The sequence below is a fragment of the Gymnoscopelus braueri genome, assembly GCF_963280865.1.
Source record: "Gymnoscopelus braueri genome assembly, chromosome: 14".
Lineage (NCBI taxonomy): Eukaryota > Metazoa > Chordata > Actinopteri > Myctophiformes > Myctophidae > Gymnoscopelus > Gymnoscopelus braueri.
Window position 1 is genome coordinate 11257279 of NC_137619.1, and position 15054 is coordinate 11272332.

Below are 15054 nucleotides of genomic sequence, written 5' to 3' on the forward strand. Positions count from 1 at the left end.
CTACCTATGAGGGTGGATTCTGCCAAAGCTTTTCAATGCGAATGGCGTGGTTTTTGATGGTCGTGCGCATCTTTCCGTGTGTTGCGCACACCTTGCGTTTATGCGTTCTATAGGCCATGTCTATTAGAAGCAGATAAATGCTCGAGACAGATGCTGCTCTTCCCCCTCTGTCCAATCGGGTAAGTCGAAGGCGGACCCTCCCAAGACTCAGGAAGCGACATGGTGCTTGCGATAGAGCAACTGCGGGCTACGGGGAGGGTCCTGAAAGTGAGTGATAGGTGCGTCACTGGTTATTGGGACAGAATGCGCTGCAAGCTACAGTTTTAGAATGCGCTGTTTGCAAAAAACAGTCGGCCGCACACTAGGCCTGTCCCTGACTAAGGATTTGTATAGTCAAATCTGATTGGCGACTAATTGCCAATAGTCGACTGGCAGTCGACTAATGCAACGAAAAAATTAAAAATAATAAAATAAAATGTATTTATTTTAATAATTTTTTTGCATGATTCGACTGAGATTGGCACAATCTCTCACTGCCAAATCATGCTAAAAATATGTTATGCAATAGAGGAACATTCCATTTGGGCTGTAGGGGTGCTTAGTGTCTGATTTAACATATACTATTGGTTTCTCCCAATAAATCATGATGTATATCCTATTTTTGGCAAACTATTAGTTCATTAATATAACACATTTTTTGTTATATTATATTGTATATATATCTTTTTTTTTTAAATATAATTCGACTAAGAGATTGGCAGTCGACTCAAGACACCCCTCGACTAATTAGTCGACTATTATACTACTAGAGGTCAGGCCTACCACACACAACCTGAGTTTATCAGCCGGCAGCCATAGTTTGGTGTGACCGTGGCCTCATACTGCATTTACACATGTTGCTGTTTGAGAGGATAATTTCTGTGCCAGACCTTTATAGTGCACAGGCTTTGATTTTGAGTATGCATTTCAATAAGTGTTCCGTGTACGGTTCCCTGGCACACAAAAGCGTCTTTGTGAGAAGAGTAGTGGGGACAGGCTGACATGGTTCTGAATGAAAGGTTTTAGTTTTTTTTGTTTATATTTTACCTGGCTCAAAAAGGGCACGGGCTCTTATGATGCGTTTCATGAACCATTAGTTGGGAATTAGTGCATCATGACATTGAGTGCTTGGGTGAAACACATGGCGGTGTAAAAACTAATGGATGAGATGGAGAATTCTTTCTTTGGTGTGATGGCCCAAAACCACCCAAAACTCAGAAGTAAGTAGCTACAAATAGAGAGAGATGGCATGTAATAGACGAACAGTGTTTTTATTGCTTTATTTAAAAAGGTAGGGTAAGTGATATGTTTTGGTCAAAACAAAAAGTGCTTTGTTAAAAGGTTAAAGCACTATATTGTGATAGTAATCATTGCTATAGAGTATTTGTTCAGTAACCACTTGTTTAATCTGTATCCTGACTGAGTTCTCTATCCTGATTGGATAAAATTGGTATCCTGACCTGAAAATGCATTTTCTGTTTAATAAAGAGCTGGAGAGACATGGTGACTCCTGTTGCTGAACAAACACTCTATAGAAATGAGTACTATCAGAATATAGAGCTATTTAACACTTATTTTAACCAAAGAAAATCACTTACCCTACCTTTAACATTTTCAAATGTTATAAAGCGAGATAGATAAACCATTCTGAAAAGCCATTTCTGGCAGTTTTGTTGCACTACACTACAGTATTTGAAAAGCTTGATACTTGAGCTTATACTTTTTGATTCTTGATAGTTAACTCTTGATACTTAACTACGTTTTAACACCAGACACTTTTCTTAAGTACATTTCATGTGAGCTAATTTAACAATTTGACCCAAGTGATTTCATGGGTGAATTTATTTTATTTTATTTTTTTTAAGATTTTATTTTGGGGCTTTTTGTGCCTTTATTATTGATAGGACAGTAGGCTGACAGGAAATGGGGAGAGAGAAGGTGAGTGACACGCAGCAAAGGCCGTCGGGATTGGGACTCGAACCCGCGACGCGCTGTCAGGCTAGGTGCCCGGAACGGTGCCCGGACCGGCCTGGGCCGGTTGAATACAAATTTGACTGGAGTAAAAATATATTCAAAGCAAGACATATGTTCTTTTTCTCTTAGCAACCGACAGGGGATCGATCATACTGGATATTCTGTCACTAGTTGAAAAGGTAAGGAAAACCCCAAATCACTGGCAGTGAAAGAGTTAAAGGACCACTTCACCCATTTTCAACGTATCTTCAAATAACTAGTCCTCACTTATGGTCATTATAATATGGTAAATATTTTGTCTACTCCCTCTGTGTCTCAGAGGAGGGCTGTGGACAGTTAAGAAACCCACCTACCAGTCTTGTTTGAAATGACCAAACCTGCCTAGATGGGTTTAAAATGGGTGAAGAGGTCCTTTAACGTTTTCCAGTTCAACGGTCAACCATGATTTTAAAAATCTATTTATTTCTTTATTTTGTCTTATGGCCCCCGGCTTCAAGTCATTTTACAACTGTGGCCCCCTGCCTAATATAGTTGAGCGAGTGCAGCCTGACAGCGGGTCACGGGTTCGATTCCCAAGCCTGGCAACCTTTGCAGAGTGTCACTCCCCGTCTCTCTCTCCCTGTTTCCTGTCACTCTCCACTATACCATCGAAATAAAAACAAAAAAGCCTTAAAAATATCTTTGAAAAAAACGAAGAAAAAAAACTTGAAAGCTTATTCTGGGGCGTTGTGAACTCGTAGATTGGCTATTTTCAAAATTTAGCATAGAAGGAACTAGTATAAAGCCTTCGGGGACCCCTGTCACCTAGATACGTACACTGTATAAGGGGCTAAAGTGGTTAAGAATCAAGGTCCTTAAAGTTAACAAAGTCCATAATTAAGATTCTTCAATTGTGGAAACTATCCCTAAAGTACAAGATGTACTGGTACAACAACATAGGCAAAATGATCAGCAAAAGGTTGATGTTTCCCACTAAAAGAACAAGACTGAGGTCATGTTGTTTTTCCCCTAAATGCCACTGCATTTTCTACAATAGAGCACACTTGGCTGTTTATTTTGGGGGGAGGGTGTTTTTTTTTCTTCTTTTTTTTTGGCAGAGCAGAGAACTTTCAAAAGTTGAAAACAGCAGAACTTTTTTTAGATAAGCTCATGAGAAGTTAACCGCCTTTTATCAGCCGACCAATGCTGCTCAGGAGGCGAGAGATTTCCCACAACACCACCAAAAGATGGAGATCGAGAAAAGTCAGAGCAACCCGTTGATGAATGAGCGTTGACCACTGCCAGAAGCACTACCCCCCCCCCCCCCCCACCACCACCCTCCTCTTTGGTGTCTGTCTCTAAAGCAAACAGCCTCCTCCTCCTCGCATTGGTTGATTGTTAAAGCCTATTGTTCTGGCCCCACAGTGGTGGAATAAACTCTCCACTGATGTCAGGACAGCAGAGTCACTGCCCATCTTTCCGCCCGCAGGCTGAAAACCCACCTCTTCAGGAAAACACTAAAACCCTGACCCTTCCCTCTTAGCCTTGCCTACTTGTTGTCCATTATTTGTACGAGCTCTTGTTTTTATTGGATCTTGTTTACTTGATACACTTATTTGTTTTAGCTCTTGCTGATTTGATTTTCCTATTTGTCTCATCTGTTTAAGAAAGTAGGCAGCTGATATATTGCACTTTTACCTTAGCGCTAGGTATACTCTTTAGTTTTAGAAGAAGAGAATACATTTAAGACTCCTGGTGAATAGTAGTTTTCTTGCCTACCTATGTTGAATGCACTTATTGTAAGTCACTTTGGATAAAAGCGTCTGCTAAATGACTGTAATGCAATGTAATGAATATAACACTATTTTAACCAATCTGTATGGTACTGTAGAGTATATGTTAATACGATATAACTACTAGCTTAGAGATCTTAGAGAAGCGGTCGTCATTTGCTCTCCCATGCAGGGGACCCGGGTTGAATTCTGGATTAAGCAGATTGCAGCGTTAAAAAACGAAATATTTCAAATATAATTATGTTGGCTGGTGGGTATGGACCGAGTCACTAGAACTGCAATTAAAATCAACTGGGCTCTCTGCTGCAATGTGGGTAAGCCAGGTTTTTATTTTATCATATCAAACCAAAACACACTCCAGGCACAGGCAGTTGTTTTTTTGTTTGTTTGTTTGTTTGTTTGTTTCACTCAGAAAACACACGAACATTGTCTTAAAGTACGTGCAGACCAAACGCAGCTACCGCAGCTAGCTATAAACACAAACAATGCCAGCTACCCTAGCGGCAGCAGCAGAACAGAGGGTGGGTGGGTGGCTGCCAGGCAGTGTCGCCGGGTTTTTGCGAGAGAAATAAGCAACCAGGTCGATGAAAACAAGCCCAAAAGAATCGACCAGCCTATATATGCCAAACTATAAACCTATCGGCTATTTGAAAATAGACGATCTACAAGTTGTGAGCTTGCAGATCTGCTATTTTCAGGAAAAAAAGAAAGAAAAAAAAGTAAATATTTTTGAAACATTTTATCAACACAAATCTGCTACCGTGGTTCCTGGCAAAAAAATAAGATGTTTCATGAAAATAGCAGATCTACAAGCTCACAACGCGTCGCACTGCGACGCCTTGTGAGCTTGTAGGTCGGCTATTTTGGATTTCTGCACAGTGTAACATTACTCTCCTGTTTAAAAATGAATTAATAAACAAGAATACTGTAGCAACATTAATGAAACGCTGCTACTTATGGGCGGTACTCTGGTGCGTGAAACTGGAGAACAATGCCTAGCCAGGCCAATCGAAAACCTCTATGCAAATGCTGGACATGAACGTTCAACCCCCAAATAACACACAGAAACTCTCTTACAAACAGAGCCATGTTCAAAATCTAATTGTAACCATTTAATGACTTTAAAACGGCTTTCTGATGGAATACAAACCTTCTTCAACATTCGAACTGTGTTAATATAAAAAAAATAAACGAAGAACACAACAACAAAAAATTGAACTTAATTTGCTATTGTATAACTACTGGATTAAACAACATTAGGAAACAAGCCCAAATAAGCAACTACACTTTAGAAACAAGCCCAAAAAAAACGCAACCCACTACAACCAATATTTACACGCGACTCAAAAGTTTGAGAACCACTGACAGAAACATGTTAGAAAACTGTTAGGATTTAGAAGACATTTGTAGAATGGGCCTCAGGTCTTATTGGGTTAAAGAGTATGAATTGGACTCATTGCGTGAGGGTATACTATGTAAGGTATAGAACGGTAGATACTGCAACAGGAACAGCTTTAATTGGAACAAGCTGAAGATCATTAGTGGTGGTGATCAAGTGAATCTTCTGCCAAGTTCTCCTCTCCAGCTTGTTTTAATATTACCTATGCTTACTTTTTATTTTAAATTGGTTTAATAAAAAAAGAGAATGCTTATTTGTGTAGGGACAGTCATTCAGACAGATTGATAAATATAAGACACTGTGCTAGGCCTAACAAGAGGAACAAAAGAATCTCACATAAAGACTACGTACTTGCATCTTGCTGTGGTTGAATATCAATTTGCTCGCACCACAAAAAGTTATCAGGCTGCCCCCCCCCCCCCAAAAAAAAGGAAAAAAAGGGTGACAAAAGACAAAGAGAAAAAAAAAAGTGAAAGCTAGAAGCTGCTTGCACTTGCATTTACTTAACCCATTAAGACCGGGAACGCATCTGTGTGTCATTTTAAGATTTTTTTTTGGCTGTTCAAAAATAGCAGATCTACAAGCTCATAGCGCGGCACCGAGTGCCGCGCTACGAGCTTGTAGATCTGCTATTTTTGGGGAAAATCGTGAAAAAGTGTGCAAATCTTTGCGAACATTTGTTACAGAAGCGAACATTTGTAACTCAAATCTTTGATTCTAGGGGATTCTACAAATGTCTTCTAAATCCTAACAGTTTTTTGAAAAAACTTATGTTGCTATAATATCAGTGGTTCTTAAAGGGATACTTCACTTTCAAATAAAATAAACATTAAAAAAAAATATTTAAAAAAAAATGAAAGAAGTTATGGCAAAATAAAGGCCCCCTCACACATTAGTAGGACACTCTAATGCGTGAGGGGGCCTTTATTTTGCCATAACTTCTTTAATTTTGTTTTAATAATTTTTTTAAATGTTTATTTTATTTGAAAGTGAAGTATCCCTTTAAACCTTTTTCATGTCAAGGACCCCCCGAAATTATATGTATTTGGCCGCGGACGGCCAATCTCAAAATATTTTGTTCCAGGGACCCCCAGAAGCAAAGATTTGAGTAAAAAAAATATATATATATATTCAAAGATTTGCACCCATTTTCACGTTTTTTTTCTTCTTTTCAAAATAGCAGATCTACAAGCTCATAGCTTCTATGAGCTTGTAGATCTGCTATTTTTGAATAGCCCAAATAAATCTAAAAATGACACACAGGTGCGTTCCCGGTCTTAATGGCTTAAAGTGCACTGGGCTGCAGTGTTATACTGCAGGGTTTACATCCCAGAGAGTTGTTTGAATTAACGGTGAGTGGCCACCTAGGCACAAAAAAAAGTAGTGATAAATTAACCCGGGGAAGTCACGGAACAACATTGCATTGCTGCATATACGGGTATACCCGTCACTTAGATTCCATTAGGTTAATCATGCATAATAGTAACACAAAGCAAAGAATGATAAATCACCACCCGGGGCCCTTTTTGCAAAATATGGTATGGCTGTGTGGGTAGGGTGCCATGCCGAGAAGAGGGGCTTTGCAGCGCGTAGATAGGATAGAACAGAGAGAGCACACCAAGAAAGCACATGAAAGGGATGAGTGAGATGAAAAAACAAGGAAAACTGTGTGTGTGTGTGTGGGTGTGTGTGTGTGTGTGTGTGTGTGTGTGTGTGTGTGTGTGTGTGTGTGTGTGTGTGTGTGTGTGTGTGTGTGTGTGTGTGTGTGTGTGTGTGTGTGTGTGTGTGCGCGCGCCAGCGGTGGAAAAAGTACTTTTTACTGGAGTAAAAATAGCAATACTGCAATGTAGAAACACTCTGTTACAAGTAAAAGTCAGAAATTCAGGATTTCCCTAAAAGTACAAAAGTATTGGTATCAAAATGCACTTAAAGTACGGTACCAAAGTAGAAAGTACTCATTATGTAGATTGTCCCGTTTCACAAGTTTGTAAATGTATAAAAATCTTTTGAAAATAGCAGATCTACAAGCTCATTGTGAGCTTGTAGATCTGCTATTTCCAAATGACCGAAATGTATACAGGGCTGAAGTGGTTAAAGGTAGGGTAAGTGATTTGTTTTGGTGAAAACAAAAAGTATTTTGTTAAAAGGTTAAAGCACTATATTCTGATAGTAATCATTACTATATAGTGTTTGTTCAGTAACAGGAGTCTCCCCGTCTCTCCAGCTCTTTAATAAACAGAAAATACATTTTCCGGTAGGTGTCAAAATCTCAGCCAATCAGGAGAAAGTACCCATTTTTAAGCTTCATTTTTATAGTGTTCCAGTTCCAATTTGGCCTGCTCATTTCTTAGTGTCATCACTTCCAATTTCACTTGTTTAATCTATATCCTGATTGAGTTCTCTATCCTGATTGGATAAAATGGGAAATGAAACTGAAACGAAAATGCATTTTCTGTTTTATAAAGAGCTGGAGAGACAAGGAGACTCCTTTAACTTAACAAACACTCTATAGCAATGAGCACTATCAGAATATAGAGCTATTTAACTCTTATTTTAACCAAAAAAATATCACTTACCCTACCTTTAATGTATGTTTTTGTAATAATAATCCAAATCTACAAAGTAACTAGTAACTAAAGTTTTCAAATAATTGTAGTGGAGTAAAAGTCCAATATTTTCCTCTGAGATGTAGTGGAGTAGAAGTAAAAGTACTGCCAATTGGAAATACTCCAGTAAAGTAAAAAAAATACCAACAAAATTTACTTAAGTAAATGTACTTAGCTACTTTACACCACTGGTGCACGCGTGCGAGAGAGAGAGAGAGAGAGAGTGAGAGAGAGAGAGCGAGAGAGAGAGAGAGCGAGAGAGAGAGAGAGAGATAGATAGATAGAGAGAGAGAGAGACATACTGCGTAGAGGGCGAAAGAAGCCCCAGCTGTTTTGTTCCAGGGGGCTCATTTCTTTGATTGACTTTGGATCAAAACAAAAGCAGATCAAAAACAAAAGGCGCAGTAGGAGTGGAGATTCCCACAGGGTGCTCTCCATGGAGCCCAGAACAACGTGGGGTCAACGCAAAGCCCAGCACATTTCCACCCTCAATCAACCACTTTCTGGGTAATTATCCGCTCTTTAATGCATTAAGACCGGGAAAGCACCCCGTGTCATATATATATATATTTTGGGCTATTCAAAAAAATAGCAGATCTACAAGCTACAGGCACCGGTACCGCGCTAGGAGCTTGTAGATCTGATATTTTTCGAAAAAATTGTGGAACATGTGTGCAAATCTTTGAATAAATATATTTTTTAAGCGAACATTGGTCCAATATGTAGTTCCAGGGAACCCCCAGAAGCAAAGATTTGAGTTACAAATGTTCGCTTTAAAAATACATATATTCAAAGATTTCCACACATTTTCACGATTTTTCAAAAATAGCAGATCTACAAGCTCGTAGCGCGCTATGAGCTTACTTTACTTTTTTTTACTTTATTTGTTTATTTAGACAGGACAGAGCATATTAAAGGTTTAATGACATTCACTTTTACACCACATTCAAAGTCTTTGTCCTGGTCCTTCAAAAGTGTACAAAAAGTTTTAAGAGAAAATTCCATTCCAGTGATCAATGGCAGGTGTTTTTCTCTCACATTTCTAAAGCCTTTTCAACTGCAATGAAAAAAGAAATCTTTGCCTGCGGGTGTCGCTGGTGAGGGATTTTGCCTGTCAATCATCGCCTCTGCTCCGCCCCCCCCAAAGGAAAGGATAGGGGAGGGGAGGAGCGAGGAGGAGAGTGGGCGGGATTAATCGACTGTGACCTCACTGTCGAAGGGCCACGCTCAGATTACTTTTCAGCCTAATTATTCAGAAAACCCCAGACCACAGAAAATCCACTGAATGTTCTAAGTTCAGGTTTTTTGGGTGTAATTGAGGTCATAAAACCCCAAATAAAACATTGAAAATAAAAAAAGTGAAAATTAATGTCATTATACCTTTAATGAACGTCACATGAACTTAAATACACCGGATTTAGCAAAGATGCTAATTTTCATCCGCAGTCCTCACACAAAACAGAAAAACAGAAAAACAATAACATCAGAAAACAGACAAACGGTGAAATACAATTACATTACATCACATAGCCTAAAAAAAACCTAAAATATGATCACAAATGGTTGCAGCTTTGGTTTTCAAGCAACCATGTTTGAACTTTTTGAAATTGTCGAAGCTAAAAAAATTGAGCCTCCTGAGTATGTTACAATGATGATAAGAGTGAGGCTTCCTGTCAAACACCTTGAGCGCACTTTTGTAGAGCTGTTCGATGGGTTTTAGGATCGTCGCGCCTGTGCAAGACCAGTTTGTAAAACAGTACTCAATGTGTGATAGGATCATACAGTGAAGATACGATCTGGCAGCTCCAACTGTCAGGAAGGGTCTAATTTGTTTAAAATTTTGAAGGTTGAATTTAATCGTATTTGTGACTTTCTTCACATATTTTTTAAAAGTTAGGGTTGAGTCTAGTATGACTCCGAGGTACTTGAACTCTGGGACAGAGTAGATCTTGTAGATCTGCTATTTTCGAATAGCCAAAGAAATCTTAAAATGACCCCGGATTGATTGAGTTAAAAGAATAACTGAAAAGCAAAGACAGAAAGCAGGGGGTAAAATCCCAGCTGAGGAGGGGATTGGAGTACCTAAAGGAAGACTGGTTGGTTGTACAGCTTACTATAACTTTTGCATTATTTATTGAGGGCTCTGCGTTCAACTGTTGCATGAATGGGGAAAGATGGATCGTTTGGGAGCTCGACAGATATCGGGAGTTATCGGCATTGGCGGTCACTCTGGGACAACCGAGCCCGATACCTCGCGCATTATATTCCCTTTTTTTTAGTTACCCCGTCGAGCTCCGGCAGCTTTCGGTATCGACAGCAACAACCATCGGCCTACCTTTCCAGGGAATGTTCACAGTCTAGTTACCGTCATAATGACTGAGAAAAATGGACAACATTAACACGTGTTACGGGATAGTCGATCTTTCATATCTTGGGAGGGGGCGGGGGGGGGGGGGTATAGACGTCAGAATGCTGAGAGAATCAAAACGCAGGCATATATTAATGCCTGAGCATTGTGGGAAGAAATATATATATAATACATAGACAGCAGATAAGTGTGATGGAGGACGGCGCGCATATCATGTGATAGTGTGTCTGGCAGCAGTCTGAACCATCTGAGTGATTGAATGCCAAAACTTTTAGATTCACACACACAGCATTGCTAATACTGAAAGACCTAGTCTCTGCAGCTGCTGCATGCAAACTAAAAGAATTATGTCAAACGGTTTGTGCACAAAACAAGCTTAACAAGCTGGACTAATGTTAAGTGTAAAACCCAATGCCATGTCATAGAGTCAACACAAAATGACAGATGACATAAAAACCCTGATGAAAATCTGCAAAAAAAAAAAAATTAAGACATTTTTTTTTTGAAGGATGTTACCAAAAGTGTTATAAGTTAAAGGAGGAGTTCACCCAACAAATTACTTATTTTCTATCAATTGCACACCCTATGAAGCCTTGAATCCATGGATTCTTTTTTTGTTTTTGTCGCATTCCTAAGCTAATAATTTGATTCCTGTCTCCTACCGGCTAATGTATCCGGTAGGAGACACAAAGTAGATTATTTGTGTCTCCTACCGGAAATACACACGGTCATCAAATTATTGGCTTAGGAATGCCACAAAAACAAAAATAAATCCATGAAATCAAGGCTTCATGGGGTGTGTAATTGATAGAAAATAAGAAATTTTTTGGGTGAACTCCTCCTTTAAAGGGCAAGACCACTTTGGTAGAGGTTTAGGTTGTGTATTTACCTTGCCATGATGTAACTCCAAAGGTGGACAAGAAATCAAAAATAATCGCTCCATTGATTAGAAATTCATAATACAAAATATGATTGTCATTGACTTACATTGTACAGTAAAACAGCTCTCAAAGTCACTCTTTTAGCACATAAACAAACACAAACAAAGTTGATTCAGACAATATAGAACATCACCAAACCCAGTACTGTTTTTTTTTTTAATAAAAATGTTAACTTCCTGTTGATTTTGCTATTTTTATTAAGAAGAAAACCTGGACTGGATTTGCGGATCCGGATCCGGATCTTCAAATAGAAAAATCAGCAGGAAGTTAACATTTTTATTAAAAAAACAAACAGTACTGGGTTTGGTGATGTTCTATATTGTCTGAATCAGCTTTGTTCGTGTTCGTTTACGTGCTTATAGAGTGACTTTGAGAGCTGTCTTACCGTACAATGTAAGTCAATGAGGAGCATATTTTGAATTATCAATTTCTAATCAATGGAGCAATTATTTTTGATTTCTTGTCCACCTTTGGAGTTACATCATGGCAAGGTAACTACACAACCCAAACCTCTACCAAAGTGGTCTTGCCCTTTAAATGTACTCCACGGGTGAACAGAACAGGCCATGTCCCATTAATCCTTTAAGACCAGGAACGCATCATTCTGTGTCATTTCAGATTTCTATGGCTATTCAAAAACAGCAGATCTACAAGCTCATAGTGTTTAGAACATTCACTCGGTGTTTAGAACATTTGTGCAAATCTTTGAATATATATATATTTTTTAAGCAAATATTTTAACACAAATCTTTGCTTCTGGGGATTCTACAAATGTCTTCCAAATCAGTTTTTTTTTTGTCCTCAAACTTTTTTCACGTCAAGGACCCCCAAAATGATATGTATTTGGCCGCGGACCCCCCCATCTCAAAATATGTTGTTCCAGGGACCCCCAGAAGCAAAGATTTGAGTTAAAAATATTCGTTTAAAAACAAAATATATGAATTTATATTCAAAGATTTGCACACATTTTCAATTTTTTTTCAAAAATAGCAGCTCTACAAGCTCATAGCGCGGCACTCGGTGACGCGCTATGAGCTTGTAGATCTGCTATTTTTGAATAGCCCAAAGAAATCTATAAAGTGACACAGATGCGTTCCCGGTCTTAATGAGTTAAGTTACTGGGCTAGCAACATTTTTGGAAATCATCCCGTTTGAAAGGGGGGGGGGGGGGGGGGGGGTATTTTATGGCCCGTTATAGCCCTCCCGAGCCACAAGAGGTGACATCAGACACCCTTCTCAGGTCCCCACTCACCGTGTAAGTGATCACTGCCAGCATGCCAATCAAGGTCAGGGAGCTGATGGAGAAAGATAGAGCAGGTAGGCCATCTGCAAAGAGAGAGAGAGAGAGAGAAACAGAGAGAGAGAGAGAGAGAAGCCATTAGAGTTTGAAATCTGCCCTCTGACAAAGAACAACCGGTCCACTCCTCCGATGCCGCAGTGTGCCAAACGCTAAGAGCCTGGCTTTTTTTTCTCTGTACCTCTCAAATGATGTATGTGCACTTTGGGGATATTTTCAGTGAGCAGGTTGTTTCAGATTATTTTCTTTTTCCCCCCATTGTTCCACGTTCTGCTGCTGGGCCTGTCATTTAAAAAGGTCACGGACACATTTTACCCTGAGAGCAAATGTTTGACTAGACGGTGAGGAAAAAAAGGAGAACCTCAAATAAATACCTAGACTGAATGTCTGGCTTTGAAATAATTCGGAAGTTTAAAATGAACACATTTAAAATTACTTAAAAATCATGTATCTCGGCACCTCCGATTTTTGGCCGAGACATGCTATGTCCTAGGACAGAATATTTTCTCCCCGTTCGCAATGTTCTCTCACAGCACATTAAAACCAGGAAGTACTCTACCGTGGATCTTTCTTTTTACTTGTTTACTTGTTATAAACAAGTAAACCGAGTGCCGCGCTATGAGCTTGTGGATCTGCTATTTTTTTTCTATCGTGAAAATTGGTGCAAATCTTTGAATATATATATTTTAAAGCGAACATTTGCAACTCAAATCTTTGCTTCTGGAGGTTCCTGGAACAGAATGTTTTACAAATGTTTAAAAATATATATATATATTCAAAAGGTTTGCACACATTTTCACGATTTTTCTAAAATAGCAGATCTACGAGCTCGTAGCGCGGCACTCGGAGCCTCAGAGAGTAACCAAATGGACCTCCTACGAGTTCACCACACTGTACACTGTAGTGGTTGTCTTGTCTCAAAGCAGCAGGCAGCGCTCACAATGGGTGCTTGACCCTAAACCAGAAGTTTGACTGACAGACAAACTCCCTCAACAGCTCAGCCCAGCAGCCAGAACAGGTCATTTATCACTGTAGCCGGAAAAAGGCTCAGAACATGCCAAGAGAAAAAAAATGAATATGCTTTATATGAGGGTTTTTTTTTAAAGCAAAAAAACACATTTTAAGTCCCTGAACAAATACAATATTTCTTTTGAAAAACTGCATAAAAAGGTCCACTTTAATAAACGGGTGTTTAGATAGCTTTTCATATTTCCAAGTCTTTGCAGTTTCCAATGCATGAGATATGTTTTCATTATAACACAAGGTTACTTTTCCATGAGTGCGTCCATTCAATTCTCTGTCCCAACACATACTCGTTTGAATCGTGGCTGCACCTAGACTGTGACATAGCTTAGATACAAGAACCATGACATTGTTCAGGAGACATTTCAATGGTTTACGAGGTCGCTTTTATTCAAGCATAATGTCAGGCCACATCCAGAGACTAACAAATGTTGGCAATGTTAGGGGAAAATAGCGAAGAAAAGGCGGTTTGATAACATTAGCTTGCTATAGCTGTTCATGAGCTACAAAGCGTCTCCCTTTTCAGGTTGTTTCCATTCAATTCCATGTTCTGAGAGTTGTGAAGCAATCATTCCAACCCTTCAGCAACGTTTTAACCACATTTACCCTTGCATCCCTATAGCATTCTGGCGGTGAAAATTTTGTTTAACCCATTCAATTCTGGTCTATGACAATGCAGTTTGCACTTGAGCTTTTTTTTGCACTTTTAGGTAGTTTAGATCTTGTATAATGATTTTATTAAGCAGTTTAGTTTTGTTTTAACATAGATAATTTTTTAGTCTTTAAAGGAGAATTCCGGACAAATTAAGTGTTATCTTTCATGTCTCGTTACTCACCTAGCGACGTAAAAAGTGGCGTTCTTTTTTTCCATATATTCCCCTGTCGTCATTTTTTAAATGCTTGTTTCTTTCCAGAACCTGGCAACTCGTGTTGCCAGATTCTGGAAACAAGCAACCAGTGTTAAATCGTTCGCCATTAACGGCAGGCTCGCAGGAATTTTCAGCGCATGTTTGACTATCATGAGACTCTACAATGAATCGTAGTAGAGAAAAAAATAACATTGCATCGGTTATAATAGACGAACTTCACTAACCCACGCGCTCCCATTATGACAACGGAGGGGGTTTAAAAAATGACGACAGGGGAATATATGGAAAAAAAGAACGCCACTTTTTACGTCGCTAGGTGAGTAACGAGACATGAAAGATAACACTTAATTTGTCCGGAATTCTCCTTTAACGTGGTATTCTTGAGACTGTAGCTGCTGTGTTGGTTTTAGCGCACAATGAATTTCACGTGCCTTTTACTTGTAATTGGTATTGTTGACAATAAAGTTGAACCTGGGAAAAAAAACTTGAACCGTGGAACGCATCGGTCATTTTAGATTTCTTTGGCTATTCAAAAATAGCAGATATACAAGCTCAAAGAGATCTGCTATTTTTGAAATATCGTGAAAATCTGTGCAAATCGTTCAATATATATTTTTCAAAGCGAACATTTGTAAAATATTTTGTTCCAGGGACCCCCAGAAGCAAAGATTTGAGTTACAAATGTTCACTTTAAAGAACATTATATTCAAAGATTTGCACAAAATTTCACGATTTCCAAAATATTGCAGACTACAAGCTCATAGCG

The 15054-nt window shown here is 39.0% G+C and overlaps 1 protein-coding gene across 1 annotated transcript in view; it reads right to left on the reverse strand.

The window, feature by feature from the left end:
- lmbrd1 (LMBR1 domain containing 1) overlaps positions 1 to 15054 on the reverse strand; it is a 170812-nt gene that overhangs the window by 87001 nt on the left and 68757 nt on the right. Inside the window, exon 7 of the mRNA XM_080448670.1 lies at positions 12352 to 12425. Coding sequence (XP_080304796.1) covers positions 12352 to 12425 — 74 coding nt within the window. The remainder of the gene's footprint in view (positions 1 to 12351; positions 12426 to 15054) is intronic.